This window comes from Diaporthe batatas (genome assembly GCF_019321695.1).
Source record: "Diaporthe batatas strain CRI 302-4 chromosome Unknown Contig00027, whole genome shotgun sequence".
NCBI lineage: Eukaryota > Fungi > Ascomycota > Sordariomycetes > Diaporthales > Diaporthaceae > Diaporthe > Diaporthe batatas.
Genome location: NW_025408574.1, coordinates 54,342 through 77,073, shown reverse-complemented (window position 1 = coordinate 77,073; position 22,732 = coordinate 54,342). Strand labels below are relative to the sequence as shown.

Sequence of the window (22,732 nt, the reverse complement as noted above, 5' to 3'; positions counted from 1 at the left end):
TATCTAGGTACCCACCTAGGTAGGTTAAGTAGGTACCTAGGTAGGTAGGTAGGTAGTCAAATGCATCGTGGACGCGAAGGTTGGTCGGCATGTTGTACTCGAGTGCGCGCACAATACAGTCATGAAGACCTGCAGGGGTACCAGAGAGGCCATTATTGGAACGACTCCATGGGACAGTCTCCTCGGTGAGTACAAGATCAGACCACGTCGTGGCTCTTGCGCGTGGAAGAATTTGAACGTCGGGGTCCCGCAAGGTTTGGCCCCCAAGCGGGGCCTAGTCAATATCAGTTGTGTAAGATGATTGGACGAGGGGAGGGTGAAGTGCCGGGCTGGCCTGGTTTGTCAAGCCCTCCTCCCACTCCTCATCAGGTCCCATGCATATCCCAATGCGACCGTCAATGCAGCCAGGGATCTTGATGGGGCAACACGTCTGTCTGTCTTGATGCACACAACCAGAAACATCGACATATTTGGTGCCTGGCCTTGTGCCTGTGTCTATTAGCCGAGGTATACATTCGAGCCGAGTGTCTTGGTGGCATCTCGATATTGTCCCTTTCCCTTTCGCTTTGCCTTTGCCTTTCTCTCCCTGGCCATCAAGTACCACCTGGTAGGTATGTATATCGACGGATCAGCCTGATGACCCACTGGCTGTGGCAGACTGGGCAGTCGAGAGACGCTGCAAAAGGCGTGGTGAGAAAGGACAATACAGGTCTGGTATGGGTACCCTAGGGAAGCCAAGGGCCGCAGCTACCTACCTGTAGCGAAGTTCCCGATGAAACAGCGTTGCGCCGGATAAAGAAGCCACAGGAATCGACAAGATGCAGGCACGCACGCAACAGAAAAGCAGCAGCAACCGTGCCTGCCATTTCCATGTTGGGACACGGAGCCGTACATAGTATACCGGTGGTTGGCGGCTGGAAACTGTGGGCCTCCTGAGCCTTCCTATACGAGCTGCATTCTTGTGCCGCGGGCGCCAGATCAGCCAGTTACGCTGTGGAAGAAGCAATTGTCGGAAGTCATCCTGAAATAAGTGGCTTGCAGGCCACGTTGGCAGAACCTGGGAAAATCTGACAGTTGCACTGCTGTTCCTCGGACGCTGAGGTGTCGTCGATCAGAAGGGTTCGCATCTCATTGACCCTTCCCAATCGAGGGCCATGAATGGCCCAGCAAGCCCAGGTCGGGGCAGCGGCAAGCAGCCAGGCTTTTGCGCGCAAAGTAGACGGTACTTGTGACCCTGTACACTCATCGCGAGTTCAGGCCCAGACCAAGGTACCGTATACCCCACATTTCAGTGCTCCACCGCAACTGCCATCCCATCCCTACCTTATTACCATGCCATCCAGGACCACACCAAGCACGCACCTGCATAATGTGCACGCCTTAGGTCTGCCTCTGTTTTTGCACCTGCCCTGACCTCCTCTTTCTCTCCCGTCTTCTTGTCGCGTCGAAGCAATTCCCATCCCGGCCTGCCTTTTGTCTCCCTCCTCCTGTCCTCCCCTCCCCTTCTTCTCCCTTCGTCTACCTCACCATCCATCACCCTCCTCCGCCACGCTCACCCCGACATCCCACCTGTCATCTCTTGTCGTCTCACGGCCGCCCACGCTCGTCCCGCTCATCCACCCACCTCCCCTACCTTGGTTGAATACGCGATCGCCATCCCCACTTAAACAGCCTCAGTCACGGTCACGGTCACCTGGACCCGCCATACTTGACCGTTCAGGCCTCCGCCCCTCCCATCGCCTTGAACCTTGCCGTGCTGAGGTCCGGATCTCTGGTTGTCCTCTCATCCTCCATCCTCCGCGCGACTCCAGCAAGTAGTAGCAGCAGCAGCAGCAGGCAGCGCGCAGTACGCAGTGCGACGGTGCCTTATCGCTACTATCTTCCCCGCTCAACAGCAGGGACTCTGGCCTTTTACCACTCGCGCCCGCGACCCGAGAAAACCACCGCCACACCCAGACGAGTTTGCCCCGCCGCAAATCCTTACTTGCACGTTACGTACCTCAACGTAGGTCACCCTGCCCCACCAATCACCACCATAGCTTCAGTCCCTGTCCGTCGAGGGAAGCTTTCTCTGCAAATGCACCCTCCCACACTCCGCCCACCCAATCTCCAAGCGCACAGATGACCAAGAACCAACCTGGGCCTTTCTTTTCCTTTGACCTGCCTGCGTTCTCCCTTGCGCCAGTTCAACCAGCCAACCTCACCCTGCTCCTAAGCTTTCCACCACCTGATTTTCCAGGCGCTAAACCTCACAGCTAACCCGCCCTGCACCGCCAGCTCTGAGCCCTGCTACACTCGCCATCGTGCGACCGCCACTCGAAATCAAGTCACATTCAATCGGCTTCGCGCACAACCCCGCCAATCCCCACCGCCCACAACCACTTTTCGACAACCTCACCCTACCATGTCTGCCAACCAAGACAACCTTTCTCCCAACGGAGACGACCTGTCCGTCGGCCTGGACCGTGTTAAGCTCGAGGACGGCGAGCCCAGACTCGGACCCGACGGAGAACCTGCGCCTCGGACCGACGAGGAGTATGCCCAAGCCCAACTGACTCTGCGCGCTATCGTGTCCTCCAAAGAGGCCGGTGTTATCATCGGCAAGGGCGGCAAGAACGTCGCGGAGCTGCGCGACGAGACCGGGGTCAAGGCTGGAGTAAGCAAGGTCGTGCAAGGCGTTCACGACCGCGTTCTGACCATCACTGGTGGATGCGACGCTATTTCTAAGGCGTACATGGTTGTCGCCCGCGCATTGTTGGAAGGTGCACCTTCCATGGGCATGGGCGGCGTCCTCTCAAGCAACGGAACGCATCGTACGCATCTCCCAAACCCCCACCCCATGAACCCGGCCGGACCTCACTACGGGAGGTGGCTAACATTGTCGTCACACAGCTATCAAGCTCCTGATCTCCCACAACCAGATGGGCACCATCATCGGCCGCCAAGGGCTCAAGATCAAGCACATCCAGGACGTGTCAGGCGTACGCATGGTCGCGCAGAAGGAAATGCTGCCGCAGTCGACCGAGAGAATCGTGGAGGTGCAAGGCACGCCCGAGGGTATCCAGAGGGCCATCTGGGAGATCTGCAAGTGCCTGGTGGACGACTGGGAACGCGGCGCGGGTACGGTCCTGTACAACCCAGCTGTGCGCACCGCTCCTACCAGCTCCATCGGCGGCCCCAGCGCCTATGCCAGTGGGCGGGGCGATTACGCCACCCCATCCCGCGCCATTCGCACTGGGAACGGCGCAGACTTCAGCAATGGCGCGCCACCCCGCAGCTTCAACCGCCCCAGTTCTGACATGGTCGGTCGCGGCCCGCCAACGCATGACGAGAACGGCGAGGAGATCCAGACTCAGAACATCAGCATCCCTGCTGACATGGTTGGCTGCATCATCGGACGTGCTGGTAGCAAGATCAGCGAGATCCGCAAGACCTCTGGTGCGCGTATCTCTATCGCGAAAGTGAGTGGACCGCATACTGTACCATGTGACGACTTACTTATGCCGTGGAACTGACACAACCCAGGCCCCGCACGATGACACCGGCGAGCGGATGTTTACCATCATGGGAAGCGCAAAGGCCAACGAGACGGCTCTGTTCCTGCTCTACGAGAACCTGGAGGCTGAGAAGGTACGCCGCAGCCAGGCACCTCCGATGGAGTAAGGGCGTCGGCTGGCTAGCGCCCGGGAGGAACCTTGACGGAGGTTTATGTTGAGGTACTCGCACACTTCACACTCCGAGTGGTCTCATAATTATGGTCGGGTTTGGCCACCTCACACTCAAAACGACTGGGGCTTCTCCAGATCTGACTTGCCGCAAGGCTGAATTTTGGGCGGGGAGTGAGGAGCCAGGGTAAAATGATGTTACGACGATTGTTCTTTTTCCCCCTCGAAAAGCATTTGGCTTTTTTAAATTCTTTGGAACTGGTTTCACTCATTACCTACGCTACGTATTGTTTCGGGGCGGGGCCGGAGGAGGCCACGACGGCAAGCCTGGGTTCTGGCTGAGAGCAGCCGAACGAGACATTCGCACGAATCGACTGGGACGGACTACTCGCTCCGCAGACCACACCATTTGACACCTACACGCCCAGGCCCGACCGCATTGGAGTATTTTTCCAGCACAGCATGGCCTGCATCACATCCAAAATCGACGTCTCCACCGGACCAACGAGAAACGCCATAATCTCGTTTTTGACGACACGACACGGCAGGACGGCACTCCAGGATTCGACTTGCGTCGAGATGTGCAGTTTTGGCCGTCAGAGCAGATCAGATACCCCCTTTCCCCAGGGACTCGAGTCTTTTCCGAGCCTCTTATGTTATTCTTCCCTCCCCATTTTTCTCTCTCTCTCCCCACGTCGACCATCGTCTCGGCGTACCATCACCTACGAACCAACCAGACCTTTGCCTGGCCTGGCTCAATCACTATCCTATCGACGTAATATCGCAGCAACCCGAAAAATTTCCGCACTTCCACAGTTTTAACTCGCTGCTACTCCAAGGCTTTTGACCTCTTTTCTACGACATCCGATTCAGGAGTCCCACGACTCGTTACACTGATGGCTCTCACGGAGCGAGGAAAAATGGATGAGAATATCTAGCGCAGATGACAGAACCATAATGACAAGGCTCGCGAACCAAAAATAAACAGTCTCGCCTGCTCAAGTGAATCGACGTGACGTGAAGTATGTAGATGGGCTGACCCTATGTGCACATGCAACCAGTAGTAGTTATGGGCTTGTCCTGCACCCCACGTGGAAATGCTCGGGTGCGTGTGCGCGCCTGACTGACCTGTGGGCGACCAGGTGCTTATGGGCAGCGGGAGCAAGGACCCTGAGGAGCGACCAAGTGGAGAAGGGGCGCCCCCACTCGAGCTCGGCGTGCATGCTTATCGATAAGTTAATTTCGGGATGCATTGTCGCATATGAACGAGCCTGGAATCTCTTGGGAAGTCAATTGAAGCCAGCTTGTCAGCTTCGCAGTCTGGCCGTTGTTCTCTTATTTTATTTGCGGTCGGGCCTCCCCCCGTTTAGTTTCTTTTCCCATTCTCGTCTCCCCGGATACCACGATCACTCTTCTACCTGCATATATTCTAATCACTTCCAGTCATTCCCTAAAGTCGGAGGCTGTTGACAAGGGCGCTTTGCCTCCGCTCATCTCCGATTGCCCGTGCCGAGTATCGCCTTGCGCAGCACCCGCCCTCCCCTGGAATCACCGACGAGCCCACTCGCGTACCGCCGCAAACATGGCTAGGACTAAGCAAGCTATGCCGGTGCAGAGGGCAACCTCTTCCGAATACATCAGCAAACACGACAGATTTCCCAAGAACACCGCAGACATGGCTGCCAAGGCCAAGCAGGAGGTGAAAGCGCTGGCACCAGGGCACAGAGAGGACTCGGGCTCCGGGATGCTCCAGCTGCTGATCTGCGTGGGAGGCATCTACGCTTCCTTGTGAGTTGTGGTGCCCGCCTGAATGGCCCTCGAAACTGCTTGTCAAAGGCGGAACATCAAAGACTGACCCGGCCCACCCCCGTCACTGCAGCATCAGCTGGGCATGGCTCCAAGAGGGCGTCACGACGACGCCTTACACCAACAGCGACGGCTCGACCGAGATGTGGAAGTTCCCCGTCTTCCTCCTCACCGTCCAGTCGATCCTGTCCTCCATCACCGGCTCCCTGTACCTCTGGTGGTCCACGCCCCGCGGCCAGCCCGTCCCGCCCATCATCCCCACGAACCGCATGCTCCCGTCGTTGCTCCTGGTCGCCTTCACGCAGGCGCTGGCCGCCCCCTTCGGCATGGCCTCCCTCGCGCACGTCAACTACATCACCTTCACGCTCGCCAAGTCGTGCAAGCTGCTGCCCGTCATGTTCCTCCACGTCACGCTCTTCCGCCGGCGGTACCCTCTGCAGAAGTACCTGATCGTCGCGGCCGTGACGGCCGGCGTGGCCGTCTTCACGCTGCACTCGGGCAGCAAGAAGCACAAGGGCGGCGCCGCGCCCTCGCACAGCGGCCAGACGGCCTGGGGCATGCTCCTCCTCAGCATCAACCTGCTCTTCGACGGGCTCACAAACAGCACCCAGGACTACATCGTCTCCGAGTTCAGGCCCTACCGCGGCCCGCAGATGATGTGCGCCAACAACATGATGAGCTCGGTCCTCTCCGGCGCATACCTCCTGCTCAGCCCCTACCTCGTCCAGACCGCCCTGGGCGAGTGGCTCGGCATGGCAGACACCACCGGCGGCGGCGGCGAGCTGTACGCCGCGCTCGGGTTCCTGGCGCGCCACCCCGGCGCGTGGCGGCATGTGATCGGGTTCGGCCTCTGCGGCGCCGTCGGGCAGGTCTTTATCTGTAAGGCTCCTCCCCCAACCCCCAACTCCCCTTCTCCCTTCCTGCTGCTGACATTGTTTCGCGCAAAAAATAGTCTACACAGTCGCCAACTTCGGGTCCGTCACCCTGGTCACCGTCACCGTCACCCGCAAGATGCTTACCATGATCCTGTCCGTCGTGTACTACGGCCACAGCCTTAACACCAAGCAGTGGATGGGTGTCGCCCTCGTGTTCGGCGGCATCGGCTTCGAGGCGTACCTCAAGAGGAAGGCCGAGTCCAAGAAGGCCGCCGAGAGGGCCGCGAAGGCGAGGGAGGAGAAGGCGCAGTAAGACCGTTGGAAGCGCATGCTGGTCTGGCACCGTAGTTGGCAGAGAAATGGCGCGCGTCCAGTATCTAGAGAAGAAATCTTAGAGCTTAAAAGGAATTTCTCGAGTTTTTGAACTGATATGCGCGCGCATCCTATACAGTGCAACACTGGCTACCATTTTTCACTGCATAACGCACCGAGTCGAGGGCAGGTAGAGACATGGAAGGCTTTCTGAGAGGTTCATGATATTTTTATGCGCACACCGTGGTGTGCCTTTCCCGATTTAAACTATTCTCGAAAATGTTCCTCATTCTCGAGCTGAACCCCCCCCCCCCCAGCTTTCACAGGTATCTCCTCCACTAGTTGCTCCCCCCGTCGTGTGGTTCATAAATTTCGAGTCATAGGCCCCCCCCTTTCCATCATGAGCCTGAGCAGCACTGAGTGTCACGATATCTCCTATCTCCCCCATGTTCCCATCCTGACCCTTCTTATGTTTGGGGAATCGTGGTTTGAAGAAGGCACGACACAGAACAGCTAAGAAACCACAATGCTGAAAGCTTTTCCTCATCATACGCCCTTTGCAATCCTGACAGCATACAGCCCTACCGCCCATAAAGACAAGACCATTCCCTGGGTGGGCTGTCTTGAGATGATGGGGTCGGCCTAAGCCCCGCCAAAACTCGCCCCTTGGTACGCCTATCAGAAGTGAAGTACACATGGCTCCCTTCCAGATTATACATTTCCATTTATGAAATAGAGTGAGTGACCTCTCTGGCCACTGAGCGATCGGTAACCTCCCAAAAGGAAGAGCGACATTCGACAAAAGAAAGTTGAAATTGATTCAATGAAAGCTCCTGGTGGATGCTTGGTGTGCCCGGCCCCGTAGGGTTGATGATGAAGTGCACATGCCCCAAACTCCGATTTGATGCGTGCGGTTTGCGGTTGGTTTATTATCGACGCGAATTGATAGATATGATGAGCGACATATGCGCATTCGGGAATGGCTGGTGCTTCTTGTATGTATCATCAGGTCTATATGTAATCATCAATGGACCTGATGATTGGGGCCTCGCCTTTGGTGGGTGGACTTCGAGGGTCCGAGACTTGGCGAGGACGTCCAAAGTGGTTGAAAGTGTCTCGTGGAAACGAAGACTCACGGGGTGAAAACAATGCTTGCTCCTGCACTGGGCTTGCAGAGAATATCTGCTCGTTTGGCGTGGGGGGGCTCTCGACAAATCGCAGGCCGTGGAAGCCGGCGAAAGAATTATGCACGGGATTGTCCGTGATAATCTCAGCTCGCGGTGACATGAGCGCCGTGTCCTCGGGCAGGGCGTTCACCACTTGGACTGCGCGTTCGGCCTTTGGCAGCTGCCGTACGCCCCCGGCTTGTGGAAACGAACCAAAACTCAGAGGCGGGAATCCGAGGCCGCGCTTATCGCCGAACCTGTGAGCCGCGAACCCAGGCGATGATGGAGGCTTTTCATATATATCTGGTAGGAACGATCCAAAACCTGGGGATGGCGGGGGCTTAGGGAAATATCCTGAATTGTCCGATGATGGGTTCTCATGCCCGCTCTCAAGCCGAATTGCTGGAGGTGGTGGTGGAGGTGTTTGGAAGATCTGCGAAGGACTGAATCGCCCGAATTTCCCTGGATTAGCCTCATCCTCCTTTTCGAACCACGAGAAACTCGACGGTGCCGACGATGGACCCGGAGAGATGGAAATTTGATCCGGTGTAGAGTTACCGCGGGTGCGTAATGGCGAGTTGCTTGGGCTCGACCCTTTTGTTGCGACATCATCATCTGGCAAAGGTGCCGTCCTCGGTTCCTTGGGTACGTCGATGGCGTCCACTGAGAGTGTCAAGCGGTGCTTTGACGGGCTCCGACCGCTCCTTGGCTTGTAAGCCGAATTCGGAGACAACTTCCTCTTGGAGACCTCCTTCTGGAAATCCTGCAGGCAGTACATCAGCCGCATGTTAGGGCTGATCCATCTGCTCTTTGTCTGAGCGGCATAATACGCATCGTTCACACTCATTTCCGGGTTCTGGTAGATACCATAGGCAATGATCAGGCTGGCCGAGCGGCTAGCTCCCTGCTGACAGTGCACCAGGACCTTCTTGCCCGCGAGGGTCTTCCTCTCGATCGTCTCGCACAAGAACATCAAATCTGACCCAATGTCGGTGTTATGATCCCAAGGTATATGGATGTACTCGGGTTCCTTGGGCGTAAACTGCGCCTTCGGGGTGGTTGGGGTCATTTCGTCAGGCTGGAACTCAAAGGCGGTCGCGAAGCTCGAGCTCGTCACAGCCGTGTCAGGGATTGGGGATGTGTCACCCATGTGTTCATCCTTGTCCGATGCGTCCTTGAAAGGATTCGGAACCTCACGAGCGACATTGATGATGACGTCGAACCTAGAAGCCTCCTCGGCGGTCGGCTCCATGTAGAGGTAAACATCATTTCCATAAATGGCAATGGGCCCGTCAGGGTACGTTGGGGACTTCTGGTCCTCGTTGCTCTCCTTCTCATGATAAGGTTCAAAGTCGAAAGCGGCACGGTTGGCCACTTGACTCCGAATAGGCGAATCCTCCTCCAGGATCGCATCGTTCCTGTCCGGTGAGGATTCCTTCCCGGGTCTGAGGAAGGACGAAAGACCCGACTCGTTGCGCTCGAAGACCGTCGGGAAAGTCATACCACCGGCGGGACCAAATGTCGATGACTTGAGCCCACTCAGCATGTGCGGGGATGAGGTGGAATGTTTTAATGCTCTTCTCTGCGCAAGGGCAGGTATGGATGGACTCTGTGGGACCTCGAGGGTGGGGCGGCCGGCCAAATCATCCGAGTTTGTCTTCAAGCTGAGCTGGCTTGGTTTTCTCTTCATGGCCGGGATTGTTGGTTTTATAAAAGAGGGGGACGACGGCTCAGACGTGATTGATGATGAGGCAGCCGAGGCCGCAAAGGGGGGCTGGATGGAGAGGCCCTTCATGTTCCTGGGTCGCCGCGGCGCAGGCGAGGTCATGGGGCGTATCAGGTGGTTCCTAGGTTCTGACACGGCCAGGGTCGCCATGGACGGCAGCCCCCCGAAATTGGTCGATGGGAAGGCATTCAAGGGGACCAGATTGACTGGCGAGTCTGGCGATGACGAAGGAGAGGGGTCGGAAAGTGATGACGAATCTGTGCACGACACAGTCGTTGTTGGGGATGAGTCCGCGGACTCGGAGGTTTGTGTTGACGTGCTATCCCGATGTTGATAGTTGGGTGGGATTGCTGGGGGCTGGAGGAGTTGTGAAGGGTCGGAGGGCAATTGTGGGTTGCATTTTGGCTCGACGCCCACCATTTTGGGATCGACGACGGTGACTGTATCTTGGTCTTGCATGGCCTGGTCTAGGTCGAACACTGACATAAAGGATGGTATTTGATCCTCGTATAGTCGACGAGCTGATGTTGTATACATGGTCGTCTGACAGGCTGCAAGACGTGCCTAGGCAGTGAGTTGAGTGATTCGTCTTCGAAATGGTCGGTTTTCCTGCTTCAGGCCGGCCTTGTCGAGACCCGTGCGGTCAAATGCAATACCGTTCGTGTCGCGTAGCCGTTGTGCTACAACCGAGTGGTCTGCCTGTGAAGCCGGGCCGCCTGTTGTAAGGGCAACAAGCCGATTGGAAGGGGGGGATTAAAGAAAGATGTCGACTGTTGAGGTCGGTAAACGGGACAGCGCTGCTGTATCCTGTGTGACGTGAAACCTAAGCCCTCCTCTTTAGATAAACGAGTTGGCCTTGACCTCTGACGCGACCAGCCTTGCTCCACCGAATCGACCTTGGACCAGATGGGTCTCAGATACCGGAAGTCGCGGACCGGTGAGGGCGCAGTAGCGAGAAGGATTCGTTGACGTGGAGGTTGTTTGTTTTATTTATGGGATGCGCTGGGAACAATAGGGCTAAGCGGGGGGGGAAGGAAGGAGAATAAATGTTGGGTATGCAGAAAAAAGATGGAGCAAGAGACAAGATATCACCACATGTTTGGATGTATCCAGACCGCAACTCCAAGAGGAAACAATGATGATGCTCGGTGGGGAGGTGGTGGTCGAAAGAGAAGATGAGACGAGAGGTGGTGGGCCGGGTCGGGACGAAATATCGTGAGGTCGTGGGCCCCGTAGTTCTGTCTTTGTTGTCCTTGAGAGGCGATACCCTCTATTCTTGGTCACTCTTGACTCTTGACTCTTGACTCGACTTCGGCTCAGCTAAGCTCTTTCTCTTCTGCACACCGCACCGCACGGGAGGAAAAGGGATGCTGTCTGGTTTTGTGTGTTGCGGGCTGTTGCGCTGAGTCGCCGGGAGGATTAATCGGGATTGGGGGAGATGGAGAGAAGAGGACGAGGTGACGAGGTCGAAAAGAGGCGTAGAATTGGCTCGACTGGGGGCCCTGGGAGGGGAAGCCAGTAACAACCAGGATGCGGAGGAGAAAAAGGGTAAAAGAGTCGCAGCAGGGGGGGGGTCACCCGGTTCATACAGTATACAGTATGAATTCCAAGGTTGCCTGGGGACGTGAATTGGGGACGGAAACGGGCGAGGAGGGACGAGGGAAGAGAAGAGGACCCTGGCTGCGTGTGTGCGCTTGCTTGCCAGGCGGCTTGGGCTTGGGCCCAAGGATCTGGCCTGGTCGCTTCTGATTTGCAGGCCCAGCAGCAGGAGCCAGCGTCTGTCGAGTGTGGGCTGGGCTGAACTGGCTGAACTGAACGAGGCCCCGACTCGTGATTGTTGCGTGTGGTATAATCTGTACAAGGCACGGAGCAGGTAGACTAGTGAGGGGGGGTACACGGGCGGGCGCCAGATGCTTCGAGGCGAGGGACGAAAGTGAGAGAGGGTTGGGAAGGCGAGTGACAGATCTGAAGAGTCTGGGTCTCAGGCGGGCTCCCCAGGTTAGCTGCCGTCGTGGTGCGTTGCTTGGTGCGGTTGCCGTGCGCTTGGTTGGTCGGGTGGGTTGGTTCGCTCGTCGAGAGGGAGCAGAGCCTTGGACACGGAGGGGGGGAGGGAGCAACGCAGGCGCCCAAGTCCACTTTCAAGCGCGGAGTCCAGCAGCCCTCCAGCCACTGATGTGCGAGACGGCAGGAGGGAGCCGGGGTCGCAGGGCAGGGCAGGGGCCCAGAGATGCCTTCTTCTCGGAGAACAATGGGGACGGTCAGGGAAGCTGCGTCTGGTAGCCTGGTGGGTCCCGCCGCCCCAGCCAATGACCTGTGCCGTGACTGCAGGCGTTAGCCGCTACGGTGCATCTAAAAATAGGCGGGCGTTTCAGTCGACGGGCCAATGGGCAGGGGATGGCTTTGTCGGCCAAATACAGTCTCGCACTCACGCACATACGTACCCAAGTACCTACCTGCCACAGTCCCTGCCTGGGTGCCACGGTACGTACCGGCGGATGGGTGATGCTCTCTGTCCCTCGCAGCCCTGGCAGCCTGGCAGCAGGCGTTGCTGAGAGAGTAATGAGCTGTGGTACTTTGTAATTTTAGACTGGCACCGATCTTCACCTGTCCAGGGCAATAGAGCAGGAGAGGGAACAAAAAAAGAAAAGAAGGTGCCCGTATCCCAACCGTGCTCTCCACAACCCACAGGCGGCGAGCGAGTCAATGGGAATGATTCCCTCTCAGCCTCTCCTCTCACGGGCAGACTGGCATGACTGGCAGGCTGGCAGCTGGCAGACATACTGTGGGTTGTGTTGCTGTGGATGCTGGTGGGCTGTTGCCGTGTGTTGTTGTGCGCTGATCGCCTCCGGGCGAGTTTCAACTTCCGCCCTTGGTTAGGCATCGTCGCAGGACGGCACCATGCCGTGCACTACATACTGTGCTGTGCTGCACAGTCAATCTCACCTACATACACCACACCCCGGCATACGCCAGTGTTGCGTACCGCAGTACTGTGCTGTGGACTGCATGCAGGCATGCCAGCGGGCCACCAGGCCAGCCAGTCAGCCACCCAGCCCTGCAGGCCAGTGAGCCAGTCCAGTCCAGTCCAGCCAGTCCCACTTCATCGCTGCAACCCGAGCATGCGGCACATGCAGCATGCATCGCCTCAACCACGGACGCCAGTGGCCAATTGTCAGCCGAGGTCGGTGGCTTTGTATCGCATCCTCCATCAGCCTTCCACCTTCCAGGTTCCAGGCAGCCCAGGCCGGTCCGAAAGGGATTGAATGTCTGGCTCCATGACATGGCACCGCGGCACCGCGGCAGCGCGGCAGCGCCGTGCATTATTGCACCTCTACCTTGAAGACGGGCCTGCCAGAGCAGAAGAGAATTGGTGGCGGCCGAGCATGCCACAGAGACTGGTGTGGTGGTGGGCTTTGCTTGCTCACGAATCGGGCCTTGTGCGCTCAGCCTGGGCAAAGAAACACACCTTCACCGCTCGCATCACGCCCGGTCCAGGCCCAGGCAGGCCCCGTTGTATCCCACGGCTGTGTCCCCAAAATCCCAGGCTCGTTTAACCTTCAGCCTCATCCCCCGTCGGGCGTCTAACACGGAGATCGTAACCGAGCAACAGGGGAAACGAAACACGGCGGCGGCGGCGGGCGGGAAAACACCACACAGAGTGCTATGGCTTGTTTGCCCCCCCCCCCCCTCGGTCTGTCTGGACGAATCAAGGTCGGACGGCCCTGCTGACTGCTGACTTGCCCATCACGGGTCGACTCTCTAACAGCCGGCATCTTCAGACGACGTCTGTTCTTGCTCCTGCGGCCCACACCCGAGTCCCAAACCTCGACCGATGGAGCCCGCCCGTCGTAGACCGGCTTCCGAGCTGGTGCTGGGCCCGGATTTTCTCGCTGCCATCTTGTCGCGCCGTCTTATTACTCCCAGACACTGACACCAAGGCAGTCAGACCCGACGGCAAAGAGACGGCGCTCCCACGGACTCCCGCAATTATTTCGATCAGCTGCCACCACAATTTGGCCAGTGGGCATTGTGAATTGCTGATCGATTGCCGAGCACAGTCCGACCACGGGGACATTGCCACTGTCCTGTGCTGCTTGTTTTCTGATACGACAACTTGAAACGAAGGGGCTTGGGGGACCACAACGGAAAAGAAACTCCCAATTTGGCACCTCAGATCCTCCCCGGGATTGTCCAAATCTTTGACTCGCAAATGCTGACCCGAGGTACATGCGAACTTTCGATGACGACAGGCATTCAATCACAACACAACCACAACACCATAGGCCTGCCTACCTGCTCAAGTTGCCACAGTATTCAACAATGCATTGATATACCTCTTGGTCACGCCTGCCCCTTGCTTTGAGACTATTGACCGCGCCTGAACCGCGCTTGTCGGGCCAATTTTCTTCGCCGTGGCGGCTACGGGCACCCCGACAATTGATGAGGCTGAGGTGTCTGCCACGTACCCAATAACGGGGCCGTGTGGGGACGGCGTACATTTTATTTTGAGCCTCATCGTCCATGCTCAGCAATTGGTCGTGTGCCCTCCAACCCTGTGCATCATGACGTTTTTTTCCCCCTTGCTTCGGTGAGATCTATGAATAGTCGCCATTGAGTCTTGATCACGGGGTTCAAGAGATACAAGGCCTCTGCCCGGGTCATCATCCTCGTCATCACAAAGAAGTGCGACGGCATGGCCAGTAAGCATCTCGGACGACTCAGGACACGGATTGAGACGCGCTGGGCAGAGGCTGGGTGGCTGGTGGCGCATTAGGTGAAGGTTCGCTAGAATGCCAAGTTCGCTTGTTTCTTTAGGTGCAGCCTTGGTAGAGGCATCGTGACGGTGATGCGACAACAACTGCACCACAGCTCAGCTGGGCGTGCCGAGGTGGTTGAGGTTGCCCCTTCGTGGACGACAGACCGTGTTGTCTTTGCCTGACCGACGGCTGAATTGTTTGTTTTCTGCTCCGATCCTAGCGACACCTCCGCGCACTTGACACTGTCGCTAAACTGGCGAGCCGAAAGCTGACGTGACTGGAGCCCGCGCCGCCCTCCTTCGAATCTTGTCCATCCTTCAAAGAGAACCGAGCCCCGAGGCAGCCCTCGGCATATCCACACTTTGGGTTCTCATTCTCTGATCCAGCTGTGCAGGGCGCGGCGTAGTGTTCTCAAAACTTACGCAATATTACCGTCTGCCTGCTGATATGGGTATGAGACCTCGGGACAACGGGTTGGTCTGATCACACAAGGTTCGTCGATCTCACATGGGGCAGACTTGCGGACGCCTGCATAGACAGCGCACAGTCCACACTTGGTTTCTCTGGGGATTGAGATGTTTCGAGCTAAGGCACCGACGAACCTTAAAGGGCCATCGAAGCAAGATCGGGGCCCCGGGGGCCGAGTGAAGGCGGTAGCAAAGTTGCAGGAAAGTCTACAATGACGCTTCTTTCTCCCAAGGTTCGTCTGAAGATGTTTGGGCTGGCTTCGAGAGCTACAAACGATAAACCATCGACGACCCCCGGCGCGCTGTCCCAATCTGGAAAAAGTGTCCCTAACACAGCTGGCATGCCGCCTGGCAGTCCGGTAGTCTGGTCTGGCTGGGCACCCGCGTCTCTCGCGTGGAACCTCGAACGCCGTTGTCGAAACCAGGCCCCGACATCACCACAGCGGAGAGACGTTACTAGGCCCATTTTCGGCGCCTCGAAATCGGGTCCGGCAGTAAGGAGCCTTCGAGTAGCGAGAGGGCCGAAGAAAAAGCACGGGAGAGGAGGATGCACGGCGAGCCCCATGGTGGGTCCATTCACATGGCAAATGTTCAGGGCCAGTTTTACACCACTGCGTACGCAGACATTGCGTACGCAGGACAATCCCCCCCTCGCCAGTCTCTCGGCCTGGAGAACAAAGGGATCTATCTCAAGGAGAGCTAGCCCTGACCCAAACGGTCAGAGCGGAGGGGAACGACAGCCTGGGCACGAGGGGCGCCAGGTCTTTTTAATCAAGCCAAACCAGATCAAGCCGGCCCGTTCTTGAACGTCTGCCCAAGTTGGCGAGCCGCGCTCGGTTCGCCCTGGTGGCCCGCGTTGTCTGTCTGGGTCTGGGCTGTCTGAGCTGCTGGGATACCATAACGCAGTGGACTAGCCCGATATCATAGGGGCAGTGACAGTCACGGTCCTGACGTACAGGAGGCTCCACAACTCGTCGCGACATATTTCTCGAGCCCACCCACCACGAGGGCAGCCGTCCACTCAGCGCGGGTGTGAGAGGTGCCTTCGAGGCCTTCCAGAGCGGCCACGCAGCCCACACTGCCCTGCCATCACACCCCATCATGCGCGTAATTTAGCCAGATGACCGCCCCCGATGCAACTCAAAAGGGGGAGGTGCCGGGTGGAGGCCCTAGCGCCTGCCCTCGATGCACAGAGCCGACGAGATGTCAGCGTTCTAGCCCGTTGCGGTTGGAGGCTGCTCGAGCCGGGGACGGTTTGCGGCGTCGAACCAACAATCCAGCCAGTCATCAATGACCGACATCCTCGATGAAGATCTTGCTTGTGTTCTGGGCGGGCAACGCTCTTCACCCGGGCCCACGCCACCGTCTGCCGGGTTTCAGGTCCCTCTTCCAAGATGGGGGGGTAACCGGCGCGAGCTGCGTCTGAGAGTTTCGGAGACTTCTTTTTTGATTTGCGGGACTAGCAAGTGGCCCGCGTGTGACGGCCTGCCCATGCTTGCCATGATGATGGTTGATCCCGGTTGCCTTGAAGTTTGATTGCAAGGACGGAGATCAATCTTTTTGCAGCCAGAGTCTTATTCCTTTTTCCTCCCTCCCTTCGGGATTAATCATAACGAAATGAGATAGATGCCCAAAATTTTCGACGAGCCAGGACAAGGGCCTGCAGGTGCGTGTCCCGAACGAGACGCAGATCAGAAGGATCAGGGTGATTCTGCGGACCCATAATTACCAGATGCGTATGCGAGTTTTCTGGGGCAATTTCGATGGACTGATGGACTTTTGGTCTCTGGCCCTGCGGCTTGCTTGCGACATCGAGACAGATGGAACCTTATGTTCAGGGCTGCCCCTCGCAGATCCTGTGTGTTGCATCCAAGATCACGACGCGCTGTCAGCCATTTTGGCCGCGGACCGTACAGGGTTTCAGGGTTGCTACAGGCCTGTGTACTGCACTGTGAGGGGGCCGACCTCGTCCTCTCACGAACAAGTCGAAAGTCTCGGCGGGTTACCATCATCACATCCCCAGGTGTTGCCCCGGGCGTGTGGACGTATGCAAATTGCAGTCTGGAAATCACCCGTGGCACGGGCGCCGCAATACTGTGGTACTCGTCGCCGGAGGGGTCCGCAGCCAGTCAGGATGCAGTCCGTGGCACACCTGTTCTCCGCTTGCTGTCCCGTCCAGGGCTCTTGCTGGCACCGGTGGGCGGGAACCCTGGTTAGGACCTCGTGAACAGACTCTGCAGATGTGATTGATGAGGGAGGGATGAGCCTTCCACCAAGGCGGCGGCGGCGGCGGCGGCGACAGGTGCCATGCCAGCCAGCAAGCCAGCAAGCAAGCAAGCAAGCGGGACATGAGCAGCAAGCCGCAGCAGCAAGAGCAGCGCACATCGCACATCGCAGGCTCGTGCATCGCATACCATACCCTACGTGTGCATTGCGCTCCAGCCTACGACCGTGGATCGCCAGGCCAGGTCAAGTGTAGAACGTCGAGCATCTCGGGCATCACACCTTCCTGTTTTCCCTCTTGTCTCCCCTTGGTTCGTGTCCCGGACAACAGGTTTACTGTGCAACCGTGGTTGCAACCGTATTCATAATTTCACTCGACGACCCATATTGTCGCGCAAAGACCTCCAGCAATCTGCTCCCGCCGAACCTTGATCCGAATCTACCGTGTTCCCTAATCTAAAGTGTGGTCTGCGGGACGCGAACACGCACATACCACATACGCGCACCGTTGGACTTGGGCCGAGATAACTACACACTTACATACATACCCAGGTACACCCAATAGTACCCCTACCCGTTCCTGCCCAAGTATAATCGTCAATCTTCAACCAGATCGTCTCGAGGCCACCCTCACCCCCTACTCAACCAATTGATCGGACGACCCGAGTCATCGACGACTGACCTGGCTTATGTCACCTCCTGCCCCAGGTGACTATCGGAAACCTTGATGTAGCACCACATCACATTGACAGACTTTTTGACACTGGCAACCGGCTTTGGCATTTGACAGTGTCTCAATTTCAACAGGCCGGGACATCGGACTCGGACTCAGCCCCCAGTCCCAGACACAAATCCAGGCACAGGTTCAGACATCCCGGGCTTCGCCCAACAAGCTACGACAGGGTCTCGGGAACTATCGTCGCCCTTCTGGAATTAATCAATGCCGCCGCCAGGGTAGGCAGACTGGGCTGACTGGCAGACACGCAAGGGAGCAGCCGATGGGACCCTGACGATAATACGGAGACGGGACAGGCATTCTGGGACCAAAAAAAAAAAAGCAGAGACAGATAGAGAGAAGAAGGAGAGAGCAGTTCGCGTGCAGGCCATGGCTTCCTCGTCGTCGACCGTCGAGGTGTTTGAGGAGGTCGGGTCCAGTAACAAGTCAGACCAGGACCTGGAGCTCGAGCTCCAACTCGAAACCGAAACCGCGGCCCCAGCCGCTGCTGACCTCCACAGCAGCGACGCCAATCCTGTCGCTCCTGGCACTCGTGCGCCCGCCCCCGCGCCCTCGCAGCCAGGCGACCGGGAGGGGGAAGGCCATATCGAGCACGAGCTCGAGCACGAGCACCATCACAAGGGCGAGGCAGAGGGCGAGGGCGAGGGCGAGGGCGAGGGCGCGCACGAGGAGACATGTTCGCTGACCACAGACACCCCCCCAGAGAAGCAGCAGCAGCAGAAGCAGCAGCAGCCGTCGTCTGGTTCTGCAGTGCACGCCCACCGCGTCAATCACAATTCGTCTAAATTGCCCGCATTCCGCCTGAGCGACCGCTCCCGCTCCTCGCTGCCCCTACCTGGTTTGCTACAGCGGGACAGCAAGCAACATCCCCCCTCATCTGCAGGGTTGCTAGGGTCCCCACTGCACCAAGACGACCGCCAAAAGGTCGCATATCCAGCACCAAAGCCAGAAAATAGGCCTAGCACTGCTAGTGCCGCCGCCGCCACCACCAACACCACCGCTGATGCGCAACACCACCAGAACCACCACCTGACAGAACCACACACTCCTTCCAGCCAGCGACTGCCCCCAAGCACGCCCCAATCTCAATCACCCGTGACCTCGAGAACAAAACCCAGCCCGGCACGATCACGGGCCAGTACCTACCAGACGGCCTCAACCTCCGCCCCTTTCACCCCAATTGCCGCCAAGCGACCCGCCTCATTTCCAGTCGACAGCAGTCCTGGTGACACCCTCGCTTTTCAATCCTCCACCGACGGATCGCCTTCGTTCTGGACACCAGACACCAGGCCGCCGACCCAGCCAGTCAACGTAACCCCCGGCTCCAACAGCGCCACCTCCCCCCACACAACTCACCACCCACAAGGCGCGCAACCGACTCCAGGCACCACAACAACAAAGAAGCGGGCTCCGGGACAGCGAGCCTTCACGTCACCGGCGGCAGTCAGCGGCGCCAGTCCCCATGACAGCCCCGCCGAGCGGCGAACATCTACGTCACGACCGCCCGTGTCATACAAACCCATTCGCTCTGCCTCGACCCCTGGGCGCCCAGTCATCCCCCCCATCCGCTCGTTCCGCTCATCAGGCTCGCGCAAGAGCCTCCAGCTCGACATGAACAACGCCTCCTACCGCTCCTACGACGATGGCCACGACCCCAGGGATTCCAATCACAGGGACCAGTCGCTGCGCGCTCTCGAGGGTCGCGACACCCGCGAATGGCAAAGAGACGGGCCTGCTGATGCCGACGACGAGGTCACCGCGACCGTCGAAAGCGAGAGCACTGCCGACATCTTCATGAGAATAGCGCACGAAGACCCTCCTGCACCAGCCTCCCGACCAAGGAACAACGGTCGCGACGAGGATGATCGGGCCAGTACAGTGGTGAGCACCCCTTTTGCCCTCTCTCTGGTTGCCTGCAGCACTCCTGCGCGCGCGTGGTGATGCTCTCGAGCCTCGAACCTCTGTACCCACAAGTGGCCCAATTGTGGGATGAAGGGCGATGCCCGGACCCCTGAATGAGGAGTACCTGCATGTTACGAGTCGCTGTGGAGACTGTCATCCTCAACATCCCAATCGTGCTGCGGGTCCGTCCATGCCCATCCCGACGGGATATCACCCTTTTATCTCTCCCATGGGCAACGTGTTGCACAGCACTCGCCGTCAAGTGGCGCATGTCTCAAATCCCGCATGGAAGCTAATCAGTCACAGTCTCGGGTCGTGCGATCCGCACGCCAAAGACCGCTCTCTACCGTGGTTCCTTCTTCATTCCAGGCCCCTGCATCACCCCCTCGGGTTCCACGGCGCCTTTCGGACCAGCAAGACAGGGCGTCCCGCATGAGGCGAGCCACGGAGGACCAACCGGCACAGCATGCCGAGAGGGAAGTGCCTTTCCGAGCCAGCGCGATCGAGAGGCCCAACCTGAGCCTGGATTCCGCCCGAGCTCGTTCTACCGTATCGTCCTTGAGACCGTCGCCCATCACGCCTCGGACGTACGGCGGCCTTGACAACGCTTCTGAAGCCAGTTCCATATTTGCGCGGCGGCCGCCGACGTCTGAGCATTCTCGTTCATCCTCTCACAGACAGCCGAGCGGTCTGTCCAAATCATTCCAGTCCTCTCCTCTGGTCCCGAAGAGTAGTGATTCTCAACACCCCGGTGCGCCTCATCACGAGGCGTCAGAGTCATCCAACTCGACAGCCGCGCCCTCCACCGTTTGGGACGAACTCGATGAGTTGAAGTCCCGTATCCACCGGCTGGAGTTGACCGGAAAGCTGCCGAGAACATCAGGTGCCGCTATGTCGAGAGCTTCTGAAGAACGGCCCCCTACGGCGGGGACCGGCGCGACTACGGTGTCTGGCTCGCCAAAACGCGCTTCCACAAATGGTGCCGCACAGACCGAAGTTTTGAGCATGACCTCGCAGCATCGGGATGCTCAACCCATCTTGAAATCAGCCCTTTCGAAAACAAAGCCATTTGTGACCTCTGACATTTACAGTGCTGTTGAGGCGGCTGCCAACGATGCGATGTCGCTGTCCCAGATGATGGGTACTGTCGGGCAGCCAGGGCCAATTTCGAGCGGTGCGAGCACTATTGGGGGCAGTGGCCAGGCTACCGTCACGGATAGGCTACTGCGGAAGAAAGTCGACAGCATGTGTCGGAATCTCACTGAGCTGTGCCTAGCCTTGACAGATGAGGGCAGCCAGCGGAAGGCTGCGACCCAGCAGCCAAAACCGGAATCACGGGAGATGGTAAAGTCGAAGGAGAAGGACAAGGACAAGGAGCAGGAGCAGGAGCAGCTGAGCAGTCCGCCGCCCATCAAAGTCTTCACTGGCGCCCCGCGACGAGAGACATCCAAGCCTGACGAGCCTGTTCCGAGCGTGGAGAGCAGCGTCAGCCCGCGCGCGACCCGGCTGGAGAAGCGAGCCACTTTCAACTTCACGGCTCCATCAGTACCTAGCCCCAGGTATGCACCTAGCGCCATGGGCGGCGAGGCTGCTGCTCCTGGGCGAAAGTCATCTCTTGTCGTGGCCCGGACGCGGCGGGGTGTGACAGAGGAGCCTGATGACCAGGGCAGGAAGACCTCGCTCCTCCGGACCCGGCGGGCGGGCACGGACGAGCCCGAAGAAGGGCGCAAGACCTCTTTCTTGCTTCCTCCGCGGCGTGTCACCACAATTGCCCGCGGCAGTAACATTGACGAGGAGCCGGAGTCGCGCTTCAGCAGGGCACCATCGAGGGCTATCACGGAGGTTTCCGGCTTGAGGGTCGATGTTCCCCTGCGAGATCGAGAAGATGTCACGAGGGGCTCTTTCCAGATGCAGGAGCCTGCATCCGCCAGCTCAGCCTTGCCCCGGCGTCGGTTGATCACCTCGAACCTGCCCTCTGCAAGCGCTACGTCATCCCGTTTTGCCACCCCGACGACCCCCAGCTCCCGCCGGTTCCTGGGCTCTGATCGGTTTGCGCAGGAGAGGGGTGAGAGATTCGAGAGAGCAGACAACTCTGTTGCGGAGAGACTGGCCGAAGAGCGAGGACAGCGGTACTCGGTCGGCCAGTCAAACAGTTCAGTGGTGGGCCGGGAAACCAGCATCAACCGCAAACGACACAGTGGGATTCCTAGCATCTCAGGGAGTTCCTCGAATTTCGGTGGTTACAGATGAGTGCGACACATCTTGCGCATATACGACGCCTGACGATTCACGACACTGCAACGTGTGCAACTACAAAAGCGTTGTTTTTCAGCATTGAGAAGCATTTCCTGCAAGAAGCCGAGATTCACGCATGCATTACTGGTGTTATCAGATTTCGAAATTTTTCTTTTGGTGTGTTCTGCACTTCGCGTATTTAGCATTACCGGACGACTCTCGTCAGTTTCGTCTTGTTCATGACGCGGATGGCGAGGGGTGGGCTTTTCCTTTTCTTTTGTGACAGGCAGGCATTCCACAAGTACTGCAGCACTTTGGCTGCATCTTACGACACGGTGGGCAGGTAGACAGGATTGGGGTGAACATCAACACACGGCAAAGAAGTTTCCTTTGTCGAGAAATTGATGTCCGTACGACTTGAGGGGCGATTCGTCAAAGATCCTGCTAGAGGAGATGGACTCGTACCAATTGCAGATATTTGCCAGGAGTTTGAGCGCGCAGAGCGCATATCGATACCCGCCAGCACTGGAAGAAGAGGACAGCCTTTCAGGTGTATATATATTTACCTGTCTTGGTACATTGCACCAGACGGTTGCTATTAATGTATTATATGCATGCGAAGCACACTTTTGCTCCCTCGCTGAAATCTGGAATGTGTGCCACACTCCGGGCATGTTCTTGTGCTCCTGTCCTGCAGCGCATGGGTGAAACACAACAAAGCAGCACCTTGAACCAAAGCAGGCAGTCCTTGCTATCCAAGTCCCGTGTTGGATATGTTCATAGGTGCTGTGGGCCTAGAGTCGGGTGGTGAGCATTGTGGTCTCTTGTCAGAGCCCGTTGACTCAGGCCGAAATCCTAGGCG

The 22,732-nt window shown here is 57.9% G+C and overlaps 4 protein-coding genes across 4 annotated transcripts; 3 read left to right on the top strand and 1 right to left on the bottom strand.

Annotated features, from left to right (window-relative positions):
- The first annotated feature begins 1,094 nt into the window (after positions 1-1,094).
- On the top strand, positions 1,095-4,727 carry KVR01_013502 (uncharacterized protein). The gene is made up of 4 exons (XM_044784868.1): positions 1,095-2,005; positions 2,278-2,813; positions 2,893-3,461; positions 3,526-4,727. Exons 2-4 carry the CDS (start codon positions 2,405-2,407, stop codon positions 3,661-3,663), a joined length of 1,116 nt encoding a protein of 371 aa, XP_044637583.1. The 5' UTR covers positions 1,095-2,005; positions 2,278-2,404; the 3' UTR covers positions 3,664-4,727.
- Positions 4,728-4,975: 248 nt separating this feature from the next.
- Positions 4,976-6,775, top strand: KVR01_013490 (UDP-galactose transporter HUT1). Its single transcript, XM_044792682.1, has 3 exons — positions 4,976-5,453; positions 5,545-6,350; positions 6,424-6,775. The coding sequence occupies exons 1-3, from the start codon at positions 5,248-5,250 to the stop codon at positions 6,657-6,659; spliced, it is 1,248 nt and encodes a 415-aa protein (XP_044637571.1). The 5' UTR covers positions 4,976-5,247; the 3' UTR covers positions 6,660-6,775.
- Positions 6,776-6,988: 213 nt separating this feature from the next.
- KVR01_013497 (uncharacterized protein) lies at positions 6,989-11,797 on the bottom strand. The gene has a single exon (XM_044790941.1). It carries the CDS (start codon positions 10,085-10,087, stop codon positions 7,670-7,672), a length of 2,418 nt encoding a protein of 805 aa, XP_044637578.1. The 5' UTR covers positions 10,088-11,797; the 3' UTR covers positions 6,989-7,669.
- A 939-nt stretch (positions 11,798-12,736) lies between these two features.
- KVR01_013467 (uncharacterized protein) lies at positions 12,737-22,494 on the top strand. Its single transcript, XM_044781567.1, has 2 exons — positions 12,737-19,614; positions 19,942-22,494. The coding sequence occupies exons 1-2, from the start codon at positions 18,103-18,105 to the stop codon at positions 21,883-21,885; spliced, it is 3,456 nt and encodes a 1,151-aa protein (XP_044637548.1). The 5' UTR covers positions 12,737-18,102; the 3' UTR covers positions 21,886-22,494.
- Positions 22,495-22,732: the final 238 nt, after the last annotated feature.

Coding starts and splice junctions, on each gene's coding strand:
- KVR01_013467 (XM_044781567.1), top strand. CDS start 18,103: ATGGCTTCCTCGTCGTCGACCGTCGAGGTGTTTGAGGAGGTCGGGTCC. Junction 19,615..19,941: donor ATGATCGGGCCAGTACAGTG/GTGAGCACCCCT, acceptor AATCAGTCACAG/TCTCGGGTCGTGCGATCCGC.
- KVR01_013497 (XM_044790941.1), bottom strand. CDS start 10,087: ATGTATACAACATCAGCTCGTCGACTATACGAGGATCAAATACCATCC.
- KVR01_013490 (XM_044792682.1), top strand. CDS start 5,248: ATGGCTAGGACTAAGCAAGCTATGCCGGTGCAGAGGGCAACCTCTTCC. Junction 5,454..5,544: donor GGAGGCATCTACGCTTCCTT/GTGAGTTGTGGT, acceptor CCGTCACTGCAG/CATCAGCTGGGCATGGCTCC. Junction 6,351..6,423: donor CGTCGGGCAGGTCTTTATCT/GTAAGGCTCCTC, acceptor CGCAAAAAATAG/TCTACACAGTCGCCAACTTC.
- KVR01_013502 (XM_044784868.1), top strand. CDS start 2,405: ATGTCTGCCAACCAAGACAACCTTTCTCCCAACGGAGACGACCTGTCC. Junction 2,814..2,892: donor CTCAAGCAACGGAACGCATC/GTACGCATCTCC, acceptor GTCGTCACACAG/CTATCAAGCTCCTGATCTCC. Junction 3,462..3,525: donor CGCGTATCTCTATCGCGAAA/GTGAGTGGACCG, acceptor GACACAACCCAG/GCCCCGCACGATGACACCGG.